This window comes from Rhopilema esculentum, chromosome 17 (genome assembly GCF_057945365.1).
Source record: "Rhopilema esculentum isolate cy_ngs chromosome 17, ASM5794536v1, whole genome shotgun sequence".
Classification (NCBI taxonomy): Eukaryota; Metazoa; Cnidaria; class Scyphozoa; order Rhizostomeae; family Rhizostomatidae; genus Rhopilema; species Rhopilema esculentum.
The window spans coordinates 4,235,218-4,251,278 of record NC_142831.1 but is presented as its reverse complement, the minus strand read 5'-3'; the positions used below and the strand labels follow the sequence as shown (position 1 = coordinate 4,251,278).

Genomic DNA, 16,061 nt, shown 5'->3' with positions numbered 1-16,061 from the left:
TCAAGTTATGAAGTGGCCTTCCTCAAAATTAGACCATCGTTGGATTACCTTTCTTCGGCTGATAGCCGTGGAACGGTGATGTCTTCTTGCCTCTGTCAGTAAATTTGAGCCATTTTCAGCGATAATTTTAAATGATTTTGGCAATCATTAGGATTATATTAATTAATTTCTGATAAGGGCGTTACTGTTTTCATGGTGTGTTTAATGTACTCTCTATGTTGAAAGCCCTGTATTTGACCAGTAATTGACAGAGGGTTCATGAAGATTCCTTTGTCATAGCCTGATTCTGCCCAATAAGAAACGGTCAAAACTTGTGGTTTTTGTGGATGGGGTTCGAAGTTGAGGTAGTGCGGGCCCCCTGTCTGGGCGCCCTGAGGGGTGGTTTCCTTGTTGGTGGGGTTTCCTGGGAAGAGGAGCTCGTTTTGGGTGACATATGTCAGTTCACTAAATTCGGTGGTGAGATCCTTTTATTCATAACCTCTTATGATTAGATTTTTTCAAGTGTTTTGAGATGTTCATTGTTGTCTGTAATCAAACGTCTGAAGCGAAGTGCTTGGCTGTAAATAACACTTTTTTACACGAAGGTGGGTGGAATGATTTAGCATGTAAAAGGGTGCATAATATAAATGGGCTTCACAAACAGGGTGCTTTTCAGGAGTCCACTGTTATTATTAAGATAAATTGTGGTGTCAAGGAAATTTATTCTTGGTCTAGATTGTTATGCTTCAAATTTAATCGTGTTGTGCACATTATTGGTATGAGCAAGAAATTCAGTGAGGGAAGCTTCATTGTATTGCCTTATCATGAAAATATCATCGATAATTGATCTGCCCGTTGTGAGGTTGTTAATCTTCGGTTTGTGTATTTTTGGTAGAAGGTAGAATTCTGGGGCGAGGGCTTGGTTCAAGGAAATCATAGCATTGCTGTGCGAGAAGATTTCTACCTAGTAGCTGTGTTAAGAATCTGGGTGGATAGCAGATGTGTTCCATCGTGTTCTTGTTTACGGTAATGGAGGGGGTTGGACAGCTGATTGTTAGCTTCCTTAAGGTAAGCTTCTATAGACCGTCAGACAATGGCCCCCCCTTTGTCGGCGGCTTTGATGTCTATTTCCTTTCGGGTGCGTAAGGTCTTTGTGCTCTCAGTTTCTATTGGGGTGAGGTTATAGGGTGTGGGGTTAGCAGCTGACCTTGTGATCTTGTTGATGCCGACGGAGATTTTATCAAAAAATTTTTATAATCGGGGACAGACATCATCAAGGGGGACCCAAAATGATTTCTTTCTAAAGGGTTCAGGTTCCGTCCTTGGGGGGGGGGGGAATGGAAAGAATGAGATCATTGTCAACCGGACCGGGACAGGGATAAACTATAGCCCCCTGTTCAGCAGAGATGTCTCACTTGTTGAAATGTGAGCTATGGATAGATTGACAGTGTTATTGATTGGTTTAGTGGCAAGGATAGCCTTTTTGAGCAGCTTTTTCTGTGCATTTTTAGCTAATTGATTGGTATGTTTTCTTCGCTTGGTACCAATGGTCTTCCTGAGTTGTCCGTTTGGAAGCTGTGCTAAAGGCCGACCTCCACTTGGCCGCGCGTACGGTGCGGCCAAGTCAGCGCAGCTTTCACTTCCTTGCAATTTGATTGGATAATCTCCGACGTACGTAGAGCGGCCGCTCTGAGAGTAGAACCAGGTTCTACTTTCAAAGCGTACAAAGTTTGAACGTGACGGGCAAGAATATTGCATCATACCGAGTCACTGGGCATGCGCTGATTTGGCCGCACCGTACGCGCGGCCAAGTGGAGGTCGGCCTTAAGATTGGCCTGGCCTCCTTTTTGTGAACAAAAAGAACGATAAAAGAGGCTGATCTTTACTCACTTCCATGGCAACGAGCTTCCCTATTTTGAAATGAAAGTTTCATGCAAAAGAACACATGAAAGTTTCCTTTGAGCAAAGATCTTAATTTGATTTTCGACTTTAAAGAATGAATGAATTATTATCGCATGATTTAAAATGCGATTTACGAAATCAGGATGCAAGAAATCCGCGGAAGAAAAGTGATGTTGATAGAGACTCTCGGCCTAGCCATTATTTAGCAGAGCCATATGAAGAAGAAGCTTTATTCAAAAACCGCCCTCACACAACCTTGGTATTTGAAAGGCAATTAGACAGAATATTCCATTGGACTGCTGACTGGGATTTCGAAAAAGTGGGTAAACCACAATAATTATGACTTATCATTGCCACATAATAGATAAATAAAGTGCAATTATTGAATTGAATTATATTGAATGTTTGCTTGTTATGTCACCCACACAAGTTGTACGTACCATTTCCCAAAAATCAATACCAACATTTTCGTTGAAAAATTCTTTCATTTCATAGTTTTGATCATACCTTTTTTGACTTCATACATAACTTCCTTGATGCACTAAACAACCCAATTTGATGACAGATTCGAATTTGACAAACGTGACGTAGATGGAAATTTTTGATATATCGAAATGAAGAAAAAACTGAAGTTTGAAGTTTGTAAATGAAAAAATGGAAAAGTTGCCAGCTTTCTTGCGTTTGAAAATTTTTGGTGAGAACATATTTGTTTCAAACATTTTAGTGGGAATTTTGTAGTGGGAAAGTTGCCCTGCTTCACACACATAAATCTTGCTGGTAGTTCTTGTGCTTACTATATCCTAAGATATTACTGTATCCTATAGTGTTTCAGTCAGCATATTTTACAAGAAAAATGTTGTAAAATTATTTATTTACTATTTGTTTCTATATCCAAACATTTTTATATTTGTTGTTTTTTAATTGTACATTGGCTGTTGTGTAATTTGCATGCTTTTGCTGTAAATAAATTTTTGATACTTTTAATTTTTTGCAGAAATGCACTTTTGTGGAACAACTTCTCCAAGTTTGTAATTATATGATCATCAGGTTTTTGTGGACTGTAAGTATTTCTGGATTTACTTCTAATTCAAATAAACTTTTAACTTTCTTATCAATAACTGTTGTATTGGTAATAAACACACACTTTTGTAATTGTTAAGAGGTTTGCATCAATCTTATTCCTCAAGGGCTTGTGGCTTTGAACTAAAATTCTGTCACAAGAAGATTTGGGCAAAGATAAGTGATATGATAATGTTTTGACTTATACGACCCGACAGTGTTTAAATTTATCACATCAATTGTAAATTACAGAAGAATTACAAATCAATGCTTCTGGTGATGAAACCCACAAAATGTATACCATATTAACTTTCTGTAAGTTTAAATTCATCAAAGTACCATATATGCTACAGTTTAAGACTGAATGATTTTTTAAATGTCAGTTTTTTATTAACATTTCGTTTTTTACGACAACAGGTTTTGGAGCCACTGGTGCACAGAGATTTTATCTACAACAAATTTGATCCCTTTCCAGGCAGCACTTTTCATACTCTGTCCAGTTATATTACTAGAGAACTTTATGGAAGGTTAGAGAAGATTGTCAATAAATACAGGGTAAGATACTAACTTTTTAATTGTCTTTCCTTGCAAAATCAATCTTGGTATACAACTCTATGCCATATTTTCTCTTTGGTTGCTATTGCAAATATTCTCTTTCTTTCAAGCCTAGAGTTCTTTCCTAGAATTTATCGAAAATCGGTTTGATTAGTTTCATTTTAAATTTTTGCCATTAGCAACAATCCTTTCAGAGGAATCAATTTTTCTTTCAGGGGAAAAACTTATTTATGTGCTAATTTTGAAAGCTTTCCTCCTCATAAATAAAGTTTTGAAAATGACTACATCCCCCAGCCAAAACAAAATTAAGTCAACCTTCCTGATCATCAGGTAAATCCATTGCACAGCAGCTTGGAGTAGGGTGGCTACAGTTTCCAAATTTTTTCTAAGAAATAATATAGGAAATATTGACCTTAGTCCACAAAAAAATAAACTCCCATTCTTTTGCTCCAATGCAATTTTTCACATCAATGCAGCCATTTTCATCATGACAAAGCTTTCAATCTTTTGCTTACCATTGTTGTTTTTGTACAATAATACTCCTTAGTCGGCTGTTATGAGATTCCTTTATGGCTAGTCTTCTAGAACAGCAGCTTTCCTGTATGAAGCAGATAGCAGACATCACACGCTAGGCAGTGCGAGCCTTGCCATTCATTCGTTAGCTACGCTCTCAAACTAAAATACAAGCATGTCAGAACATAGTGCATCTTATGCAGGAAGAATTACAGTCATCAATTAAAAGAATATTGAAATGATGATTCATTTGAAAATACCTTTGAAGAATGTTACCAAAAAGATAAAAATAAATTAAGTGAAAACTGCTTTTTGAGAAATGCTTTTCTCATATCGGTCAGACTACTGTCAAAGAGTTTGAGCTCATATCTTAACTGTGTGTTAAAAATCTCAACTACTGACGGTTGAGCTCATATCTACAAAATGTAGTGAAGATCTTGGCTGCTGAATAACTTTGTTTGACAATGATATCCTTTAAAATGTCGCACCGAAATTTGCTGATCCTGTCGTCTTTTCAAATCTCTTTTCAATCATTATCAGAACGTCGTGAACATCTCACATTTGTACTGACAAGAAGCCGCGTTGTTCACTTTTAATTTTCTTCTTTGAAAGTATCATCGAAAGCTTCATTTATCAAAACGGCTAACTGAACTGTGTGAAGCCAGCTGCTTTAATTTGAAGTACTTTATAAACGCAAGTGTTTGCGTTTGTTGAACGGATCGTTTACATTAAATGGATGGAATCATCGATATTGTTTTTGAAGGCGTATTTAAGGTTTTCCAGGCAAGCAATGACAATCAGAAAATTATTCTTACTCAATTCTTCAGCCAGAAATCATAACTTTGAAATGCAGTCGTTGTTTTCGCAGGAACATAAAATGATTTGAAGATTAAACGAAATAACTGCAACACTGCATACTATATGTTTCTGCGATTTTATGTGCTATCTTCAATTTTTGCGGTAATAAAATGATTTTCCTGTAAGATTTTAAACTCTTTTCTAATTCAAAAAGCTAGAGAACGTCGAATGTTCCCTCTTTTGCATCTCTAGGCCGTGTAACAGCTCTCCTTCTCATAGGCAGTTATTTCCTCCTTGGCCTTGGCAATTATATTTGCAAATTTGACAATGATGTTGTGGGTTGCAAGTAGCAGGAAAGATCAATTTGTGAAAAGCGTTTTTCTTCGCAGCGTAAAAGAGGTGAAGTCTATCGAATTCCAAGCAGCATCGTAAAAGATGAAGTGAGTATTTTTAATTTTAATGTTTAGCCAGATTTCCTACGTTCTTAAATTTTTCTGGAAAATTAAAGAAAGATGTACAAAAATTTCGTGGTGGCACGAAATTTAAAAATAGCTTTGAACAAGCAAAAATTTTAAAACACACTTGACCTTTTCATTTGACACTCTTCAAAATATACAATGTCAAATAAGTAATCGAATGTTTTAAGCTAAGATATATATAAGGGGCCAATCAGAAATGCGAGCACAGGGCTGGTTGCCCTATAAGTACCGCTGCTTGTCTATTGAATATTTTATCAATAGAGGATAAAGCTAAAAACTAACTTCATCTGTCTAAACAAAAACAAAGGTGGTTTTTCGTTTTTTTGTCGATGGATTTCAAAACTGCTTGATGGAATCTTAACCGAGCTCTACCAAATATCCGTAACATGTCTTCCTTCTCTATTTTCAATAAATACGGTTTCGGGGATCGTGTTATTTAGTCAATCTCACGTTTCGACAATCGCTAACAATGGTCTCAACAATCGCTAGTTTATTTGCATTCATTCACTAGTGTTTTTCCTTTTATAGGCATCAGTGAAAGGATGGGCAAGTGAATCTGTTCTGCCCGTTATCAAAGGATTTGAAAACGAAAAGATTTTGGAATCAAGACTGACTCTGACTAGGTATTTGTCAGTCTACGTTCCTATTTTATTTTTAATTTATATCTATCATGAGTACTGCAAATACCATAATTATGATTGCAAGGATCCCTGTCGTCTCCCTTGAGCTTTTTGAAGCCGAAGTTGATCGTGGGATAAAACGTTTGTGAATATAGCCCCATTATTCAAAACGCACTATTTCTCAATCGTCTTTAGAACAAGTGAATTTTGTTCAGTTTTGCCTCTTTTTTTGTAATCTGTTTTGCATCTAGTGATTCAGTTTTATCAAGAATTCCTTAGCGATTTCTTTTTACGAATAATAACATCTATGCATATATGTAAAACATTTATGTTGTTATAAGTGTTGGATTATCTTATGTCATTTATGGTATAAACTTTCTAATTGTCCCCAGCCAACTTTAAATCAACAACAAAAGCTGTAAATTCTTGGTATACCTAGGTATGCAACTATGAGAGGAAAATTTTTCAAGAAAAGTTTTTTTAGTAAAAAAGGGCTACTTAGCCCTAGCTCCACATCTCGGGGGTATTTTCAGTGTACAGATAAAACATGCTGGTGCTAACAGTTTTCAGCAATCCTATTGGCTATCATGGGTTTAAAGAATTTAGTCAACGATTTCTAACAAAGTGAGAGGGCAATATCAGACAATTGAAAATGCAACCTTAGTTCAAGAAGATCAGTGCTTGTAGGGAACCTGATCATTTTAACAGGGGTGGATTTGAGCGACAAGGATGGGGAAGGGGGCGTTAGATAATGATTATATTTTGGCGGTACACCCTTCAAGTGACTGGAAATTGATAGAAAAACCAGTTTTTAAAACTTAGTTTTTAACTTTATAATGAAGAAGATAAGAAGATGAATACAGTAGAATTTTACATTGTTTTAGTACTATTTTCTACCAAAAAGTGTTTTTGCCGAATCGAAGCAAAATTTACCAAAGAACATAAAAATATTAGGGGTGTCGCACCCACACCTCCCACAAATATTCACACCCCTCGGAAATACCGTCCCACCTTTGATAATTTTATCTAGGACGCTTTTGCTTTCCACATTTTTGCAGTAAGTTACGTTATTTTGCTGTATCCATAACTGCATAAACAGTTGTTTTAACCTTTTCTAGATCGAAGGCTTCTCCATCAGTAACAAAAGACAAATCTGCTCTACCCTTAATACAGTTGCAATGTAGCACATCAGTTGGAAGCAGGCACGCTTCTCGCAGACAGAAGTCTTTGAATGATATCCCCTTACGTCATCAAACCAAGCAAAGACATCTCCAGCAAGATGAACTTTACCAGAATAAACCACAAAAGGACAGAGAGGTGATATTCAGAAGCAGCCATGAAAGGTGGGTGCATTTTCCATAAGGTGTTTTATGATCGGGATAGCTGCTTCAGCGATTTTATACATTGCCATCTGTAACGACAATATACTACTGAAGGAACTCAAATCTTTTATAACTAGAACGTAACGCATTATATGGTCAATTTTATTTTCAAAATGCTAGCAACAGATTATGTGGTTCCCTAAAAAATTCAGTAGAGAAATAGTCTGTAATTTGGTGACAATCTGAAGAAAAATCTTCAATAGGTACATTTTTCTTGGTTTCTTCTTTCTCTATTCGGTACGAAGGAATTTTTTCTCGTTAAAAAGGGTAGTCGAATGCCCCCCCCCCCCCCCACTTGCCTCAGGAATTATCTAGGGACTGGCCTGGCCACTTATCTTGCACTCAATACTTCGATTCCATTCATGTTATAATCATGATTGCCAACATCAGAAGCAGAATGAGTATCATAAACTGTCGCCTGTCATCTTGCAACTTTCAGCTCTACCAGAATTGAGAAACCAAGTTTGAAACAGCATTGTTTAACGTATCTGAAGGTTTTGTCGCCAACTTTTGATGAGATAATTGTAGTAACTTTCTCCAGTTTCAAATTGAGTTGGCTTGAGCTTCAAGGAGCACAGCAGAACGAGGGATCAATGATAAGTGATAAGCTCCTTAAAGTACAAAAACGGAACAATATTTATGTGAAAATTGAGTATAACACTCCAAATATGTAGAAGAGCAGATGTTAATAAATCATTCGCCAAACTTTCTGGCTCTACAGGATCAAGACCCCACGATATCAATTCCAATTTCAGCCAAAAAGATTAACCAAGGTCAAATGTGTTTCATTTGAAGTTAAGCCGGATTTATAATTAAGCTGTATATGCTCCATGTGTCTACTTTCATGTAAAATTGAACAAGTCTCTTCAGGGCAACCTAATTTCTTGATATTCTCATTAATTTTCAAAGCTAGTTTCCTAAAAAAGACCAGAATTGGTAGCTATTACTGCTCGTTTTCGCCATCTGCAAAAAGAATTAAATTAAAATATAGCATATTTTCGTGCTTTTAATTTCATCACACAGTCTCGGTCAATGACACAATAAATTAATCGTCGGTTGTACCTCGCTCTCTGCTACTTGAGATTTGTGTTTTCAGCATATATCCTGTATCGATAATATAAGACTCCATAATCTTGTTTTAACTTACGTTATTAGATGAAATGATGAAATAACTTACTGCATGATGAAATTACGTTATTAGAAAGTTCAGCAGACTAAAAGCAAACTGATAGAGCTGCCATGAAAAGCTGGAAGAAGAAATATGACACTGAACATTGGCACATTGTAGTGAACGAGATGTGGTCTTATGGCTGATAAATACAACTTTTCTTCCAAATCTTTGATTGGCAAAAAGGGTTTTGATTAAATTGAAATTCTTCATACAATAATGACCAATAGGAGCTAAAGAATTTGACAACAAACGTGCCTCGCACCTAGATTTAGGCCTATTTTGTACGTTTTGATCAACACTCACAATATAACAAGTGTAAAATGTGTTGAAAGAGAACCCAATTTTTGTTTGGAAATTCGATGCTGATAAATTTAAAAGAGAGGTCATTGAAAAGCAAAAGTTAATCGAAAAACATTAATACTACACGTTGCTTTCACTGTTTTGGATTGGTTTTTTTAAGCTTTAGCTCCCTGCTCAGCGGTCTGCAATATTAAGCATGATGCCTCGACCAAACATATTTCATCATCTGTATTGTAGCACAGATATCTTGTAGCATTATGCAGATGTTATAAAAAGCCATGAAAAACATAAAGTTCTACTAAGAAAGCATTTCAGCCAAGTAGAGTAGTCTCTGGTATTCAGAAACTTTGAATTACCACTCCATTCCAAAGGTATTTTAAAAGTTTCATACGATCTTTAATTAAGCAACTGACACAAAAACAGAAACGAAAAATATTCCTCGCATATTCTATAACTTTGTTTTTATCTTTTAAATCTCTGGAAAATGGTAAAATTAAATACAGAAGATCGTGACCCCCAAACCCCCCACCCCCTATTATGATTTTGCTTCAGTATCTTAAATGCAACTGAGAAACGTGCATAATAAAGGTATTTTCATCAAAACTGGATATGATTCACGACGCATACAACATCTTGAGAATAATGACAAACTTTCAAAATCAAATCGATAGTGCATGTTTTAGCTTGATGTTGAGCAATTCTGTCTCAGTACTTAATAACTTTTTATCTGGGGTTGGCAAATCAAAAGAAGTTTCAATAATTTTTCCCCGCTACAGTGAGTGTATGGTTGCTTTCTAAGAGTGTAGTGGATTCTTTTTAATCCTCTGTCATTAGTGTGTGAAATGGTGGTAACCAGAAAGCAGTGAAATCATGCATTATTTAGTGCCAGGACACTTGGGTCAAAATATTGGGCTATTGTTTGCTGCGCCAAAATCCACATCAACATAATAGGGCTCAAGGAAATAATCCAAATTATTCTCGATAATTACACAGAGTTTGGGGTACTCAAATGTGGTACTCTTCCGTTCTTCTTTTTTGCCTTAATTTCCATTTCCATCTTTTCTGTTCCAGCAACCTCTGTCGCCTATTTGACATGACAATTGTTGCATATTTTTTCCAAAGCACTGTTCCCACCGAGAAAAAACCAGAAATTATTCTCCACGGTAGCATTTATCTCCCCCCCCCCCCCTATCTCTGAACTGCCAAGCTGTATTCACAAAGTCGATTTGCTTTTTTCAGTTAGTTTTTACAGATGGACAAGTCTTGTTTTCATACCTGCTGTAATTCAAGTATATCGAATCCCTGTTTTTCTTTATTTGAAGTTGGTACAATTTCTAGTTATGCATACTCAAGCTAATTAAAACCAACTAATTTAGATGACCAACGCTAAATATAATGTAAATAAAATGTAACTGATGTTGCTAACGTATTCCTTGCAAAGATTACAAGTACATTTAAACGATGAAAATTCTGAGATTTTTTTCTTGAATATTTGTAAAGTAGGGGAGTACTTTATCTTGTTTGGAACTGAGTTCCATATTTGGCTACATCTGTATGATACGGTATTAAATCCATACATTTTGTAATGTGGCTCCGCTGTTTTGAATTGGGAGTTTCTTAAGTAATATTGGCATTCATTTGTGGAAAATATTTCATCCATGAAAAGTGGATTGAAACCGTTAAATGTTTAGTAAATTTCTATCGCAAGATATTGTAAATTTTTTTTATGAGAAGTTATTGTTTTATTCTTTGTTAAAAGTTGTTCAAAAGTTGATTCGCAATCATCATGCAAAACATTACTTTTTCATTACTTTTTTTTGCAAAACATCCAAATAAGAGGACAAAAATTAAAATATGATAATATGAACGTTTTCATTAGAAGAATTTGCTTAGATTTGTTCATATACAAAGCAATCCTGGCTAGAGCGTTTACCTTTTCACCGGCTTCTTTACAAAAATCTTTAATATGTTCTTCTAATCTAAGACCCCGTTTACACTGTCCCGGGACAATTTTGTACCGTTACGGTTCGCAAGTGTTTACACTGTCGCGGTTCCAAATTGTTCCGTTTAGCTGTTCCGTTTACACTGTACCGGTACGACCTTAATTTAATGGTAGAACATTGTTCAGAAGAAGCTGTATTTAGTCAACCAAGGCTTTTATTTTGCCGCTGAAGTCAACAATCGAATTTTTATTGTGAGTTAAAATGGAGCGGAAGGCCGATTAAAACTTTACTTGGACGAGAGACAAGGTGGCTTTAATTTTCAGTATTATTTTAGACTACAAAACTGCAAAGTCCAATCAAGGCTTGGACTGGGAAACACTACAAGCCTTTTCTGTGGTCGTCTTTTCTTCAGAATTTCCTTTTCTTCAGAATTTGAGAACGTAGTTACGCCACAATCAAAGCCTCGATTACCTGAAACAGCCATACAAAAGACCTCTTTGTGAATCCGTGACAAAATCGTCTCGGATAGGTGTTTACACTGTCCCGTTCAAAAACGGAACCGTGACGGTACAAAATTCGTTCGCTTTCAAAGCAGGGTAAAAACTGTTCCGGATAGCAGAGCAAAATCGTCACGGTTCCACAGTGCTAGTGTAAACGCAAGGGCGAACCGCGACAGTTTTGTCACGGTTCCAAACTTGCACGGGACAGTGTAAACGGGGTCTAAGTTGATGGTCTAGTGTTACTCCCAAAAGTTTAACATTCTTACTTTCTATCATAGTAGAACCCTATAATGAGGCAAGTACCTTCCTCCATTCTGAACTTTAGGTAAATCTGTTAGGCTTTTGCCTTTGTTGCCTGAAAGGCAAATGTAAACAAACCTGGTGAAACTGTATTTAAAATTTCCAGATTGGGAAATTCTCTTCAAAAAATTAAATGACCAGGGCAAAGCCAAGAAAAATTAAAGTATCTACCAATTTAAATACTCGTATTTATACGAGTTTTTGTTTATTTCCATTTCCACAATTTGCACAGTTTGCTTTGCCTGCAGCCAGAATTTCAATGGCATTTGATAATTTTACAAAATTTACGAGAAGTGGATCTCAAGGCTGACCTGGCCAAGATGGGACATTCTTGATGGTACATTTGGACTTTCGGCGGGCCTGATTGGTAGCCTAACATAGCCTTTGAACTTCTTAATGAAAGTACCGAATTCTAACAGTCGTTACTATATATATTTTTTAATATTTCGATCTAGTGGCTTTTGATGCAAATAAAATTAGAATCGGTCTTTGTTTTGATTCAAACAATTTTCCTTTGGTACTTTGGTAGATTTGAGATCAGCTAGCATTGGGCTTGCTATTCACTGTCATTTCCATTCATTCGTTTTGCTAGCATTAGGTCGTATTGATAAAATTTGTTTTGATGTGGAAAATGCTTTAAGGAAATAAAAAACAAGACTATTCAAATGCAAATTTTCGAAAACCCAGCAGCGAGTGCATTCTAATCAAACAGGCAGAACAAAGTGTGATTCTGTGGCATTTCTGTATCATAATTCTGGTCAGATTTTGTTTACCGTTGAAATTGTAGTTTTATTTTTTTGAATGAAGATGAGCGAATTTTCTTCTCGCCTACGCACCACGTTGACTTGCTGCTTTATGGTCATTTATCATATTTTGCGCCTTTAAAGTTGCACAATTCTCTCATTTTTAAACCAGATCAATTATGTCTAAGGAAATCGTTGCAAGATTGACAGGTGTTTCTTTTAATGCTTTTACAGTGTGCTTTCTAAACGTGACAGCAGCATTTTCGTCATTGGATGGATTTCATCCACAGTCTATTCGTCCATTTTTGGAAAACACCCACTTCTTTGCATTAAACTCACGTACTAAGACAATAAACTCACACAGAGTGAAATCCCACACAGGTGTCAACCCTCTAACAATTCTCAACAATTACCCTCTACGTTTTTATTGCACTTCCCTTCCTAATTACCTGACTGAAAATTGCAAATTTTTTAGTATTGACGTTCCCCATTTTTCTTATACATATTTCACGTGATGCAAGGGATTCCATTTTTATACTACCTTTAAGTTTAAATGCTTCTTTTGAATTAGATTGATATCAATACAGATACTGCAATTTCAGGCCATGATTTTAACGGCCTATTATGGACAAGCCATGATATCCCTTGGGATCTTTAGCAAATGCACTTATGCTGCTCAAGTGCTGATTTTTACAAAGGTATTTTTACCGAACAAGGCTTTTCACTAAACTTTACGTGACGTAATTTTAAACGTTTTAAGAACTGATAATATTTCATTTGCTAAGAGTAAAAAAGGGGCCTCGACGCAAGTTGGAAAGTGGAGGGGGCAAGGGCAAACTAGAGATTTCAAACAAAATATTCAGGCTCTTTTTTTTTGCAAAAATGCGTAGATCTGGACCCTTTGAACCCCCAAACCCCCTCCCCATTGCCGGAAGCCCCGAATATCTGCAAAGAAATGTTAGATTTTTCATGTTTGAAATTGTCTTTTTTTATATTGTAGAAGCCACATGAAAGTCTTTCTAAAGACTCGATCATGTTCTTCGCTGGATAGCTACAAAGAGTCTCGCAGAGATTGCAAACCAAGAAATACAAGAGTAAGTTAAAAATTTTTTCACACGCATCAAATTTGATGCTCTTAATCAGTCATTATAATCAATAATGTTTTTGTCACTTCAATGTTTAGGTTCATATCCTGCATTAGTTTTAATTTTTGTACGAAAAATTAGTATCGATGTTTTGATTGGCTGATGAAAATCACGTGATTATAGTGTGATTAAGTGTTTTAATTTTCAATGTTTCAGAATAAAGCATTATCAGTCACGCTAAACAAATAGTATTAATGTTTTAAAAGGTTTCTGCACCAATTGCTACATATTTCGATTTTCGAAAGCTAGAAACACTGATATTTGTAGCGAAGTTTTTAATTTTTTACTATCGAGAAAAGAGTCTTGTTATATAAAAATTTGAAAAAATATTGTTTGTTACAGAGTCAAACTTCATTGTCAACATTCACAACGACCTTTGCTAAAAGTGAGACAGAGGATAAGCATGACAAAATTCTTATTCAATGGTTCCATAATCATTGGAATGGTGAGTCTAGGGGGCATTTTCTAGATAAAAATATTGGATGACCATTTTCAGAGTAAAACCAAGTGGAATCTTGTAGAGGATTCCCTCGTGAAAAACACTCCCGAGAGACCTTCCTCTCAAATGATTTCTATTGATAATGATATATACAGATAATCAATTTATGACACAGTTGTAAAATTTTATCTCATGTGCCAACTTAACAAGCACATTCATTTGCACCAATTGGCATTTGGATTGTTTCAGCATTTTACCTGCTTCAGAGAATCTCTATTTTTGACTTAAGTTTAGAATGTCGAAAACTTTTATTTCATTCTTACGCTATAGTCGTTTTAATTTTGACATAACTGATTGCACATCAATTTCGATTGTTTTGCATTAGCTCTGTTCATATTAACGGTACTCCATGTAGTTGAAAGGCATGAAAGAATTAAGGGATTAAGTCACGTGTCCTACACAATCTGTAATGGAGTTAAAGCTGTTAGGATATTGATGAGTTCTAATTTATTGTGTCATATCTTTTTTATCCTATGAGCTTTCTCTATTAAAGACTTCTTTGCTACCATTTTATTTATTATCAATACCGTATTTATATAAAACTGTATCTTGACTATAAAAAATCAAAACATGAATCTTGTGTAAACTTTTGCTAATTAATTTTATATTAAAAAAATCATGACTAAAAGAAATACTTTCTCGTGTTTTAGATTGGCAGAAAAAGGAATTTTTGCAGCTGTTTATTCAGACCCTCGATACCGGTCAATTATACCTTTTGTATGGGCTGATCATGGTAATTTCACGTTATCAATTATTGAAAATTTTCACTCTTAGCCATCGCCAAGCTGGTCATTCATTAAGGTAAAAGTAAGAAAAAATCAATACAGTTGCACGAAGTTTTTGTATGAAAGATGATTGTGACGAAACTTAATTTGTAAATCGATTCGGTGTGGCATCTGCTTTTAAGCAAGTGCTATTAAGTGATGGGGGATAGCATCGCCCTCTTGCTGGCATGATAAGCAAAACGATTAGTATGAAGATATAAAGCTAGAGCTTGAAAATGCATCTGTAATATTAATCGGAATGCAAAATTTACTTTTAGCTAGAAATGCTCGATTCCTTTGCCAATTTTGAAAATGTAGTTTATTGACAATCCAGTATTTTCAGAACCGTAGTCCTTGTTCACTGCAAATTGAAGACAGTTTTACCATCCAAATTGTAGACTATAATTTATGTTGCCTATATAAATTATGCTAAAATATAATTCATTTTGAGCGTATAGTTTACATTGGGAATTTAATTCATGTTGCGAATGCAATTAATTTCTGGAATACTATTTATGTTGAGAATATAATTTATTTTGGGAATAAAATTTATTCTGGGAATAACAATTTTGCTGGGAATATAATTCAACTCGCTGAAGAGTAATTAAAATCCCAAAGCAAAATCTTCAAAATTTTTTTAAAGTGCATTGAATTTTCCTACTACATTACACTTTTCAAAATGTATTTCATCAAGTTAGTTTGATTTAAGGTTCTATGACAAGCTATATATCCAGGCTTTACAAGAGTGGAGCTAAGACTGGAAATCGCCCCCTGTCTCCTTTAAAAAGGGGGGGGGGGTAGAATCAAAATCATCATTAGTTAGTAAGGGGTTTTTCGTTTTTGGCAGCCCAAATGTACTTTAAGTTAGCTTGCGAGCCCCGATTACGATAAAAACAGTGAGGTCAAATTTGATCCAGATTTTATTCATATTTCATTTGTAGGTGCGGCTGTATCGGGATTTTATTTCGCTCCTGCCAAGGAACCTATCCATCAAAGTATTGTCATATCTACCACCAACAGATCTGCTGAAAGTCGCAAAGGTAAAGTCCCCCTTATGCGTCCTTTGAACGGTTTTTTCACCTTTTCTCAAACAGTTTCCACAGCATCTTTTCCATCGGTTTTTCTAACCGCTTTTCCTGTCTCTCGAGCAATTTCTTCACAAGTTTCTCTAACAGTTTCTCCAACATTCTCATCAACAATTTCTGCATCCGTTTCTGCAACTGTAAATGGAATCCAACATTGTCATACGTCACTTCCAACCATTGTTAGCAATATTCCAGCCTTTTCAGAGAAAGTCATTAAAACCTGCTAATATTTACTGGAGCCGTAAAGAAACTAGAAAATTTGTTTTTGAGTTTAAGTTGTAAAGGAGGCATCGGTTTTTCAAGATTCCAAGGCCAAATGTTGGA

At 35.6% G+C, this 16,061-nt stretch overlaps 1 protein-coding gene across 1 annotated transcript in view; it reads left to right on the top strand.

Moving 5' to 3' along the window:
* The first annotated feature begins 1,834 nt into the window (after positions 1–1,834).
* Positions 1,835–16,061, top strand: part of LOC135683371 (uncharacterized) — a 31,143-nt gene continuing 16,916 nt past the window's right edge. The window contains exons 1-10 of the mRNA XM_065198610.2: positions 1,835–2,200; positions 2,876–2,941; positions 3,358–3,495; positions 5,196–5,246; positions 5,814–5,908; positions 7,024–7,248; positions 13,245–13,338; positions 13,732–13,834; positions 14,539–14,621; positions 15,594–15,692. Of these exons, the coding sequence (XP_065054682.2) occupies positions 1,976–2,200; positions 2,876–2,941; positions 3,358–3,495; positions 5,196–5,246; positions 5,814–5,908; positions 7,024–7,248; positions 13,245–13,338; positions 13,732–13,834; positions 14,539–14,621; positions 15,594–15,692 (1,179 nt within the window). The 5' untranslated portion in view covers positions 1,835–1,975. The remainder of the gene's footprint in view (positions 2,201–2,875; positions 2,942–3,357; positions 3,496–5,195; positions 5,247–5,813; positions 5,909–7,023; positions 7,249–13,244; positions 13,339–13,731; positions 13,835–14,538; positions 14,622–15,593; positions 15,693–16,061) is intronic.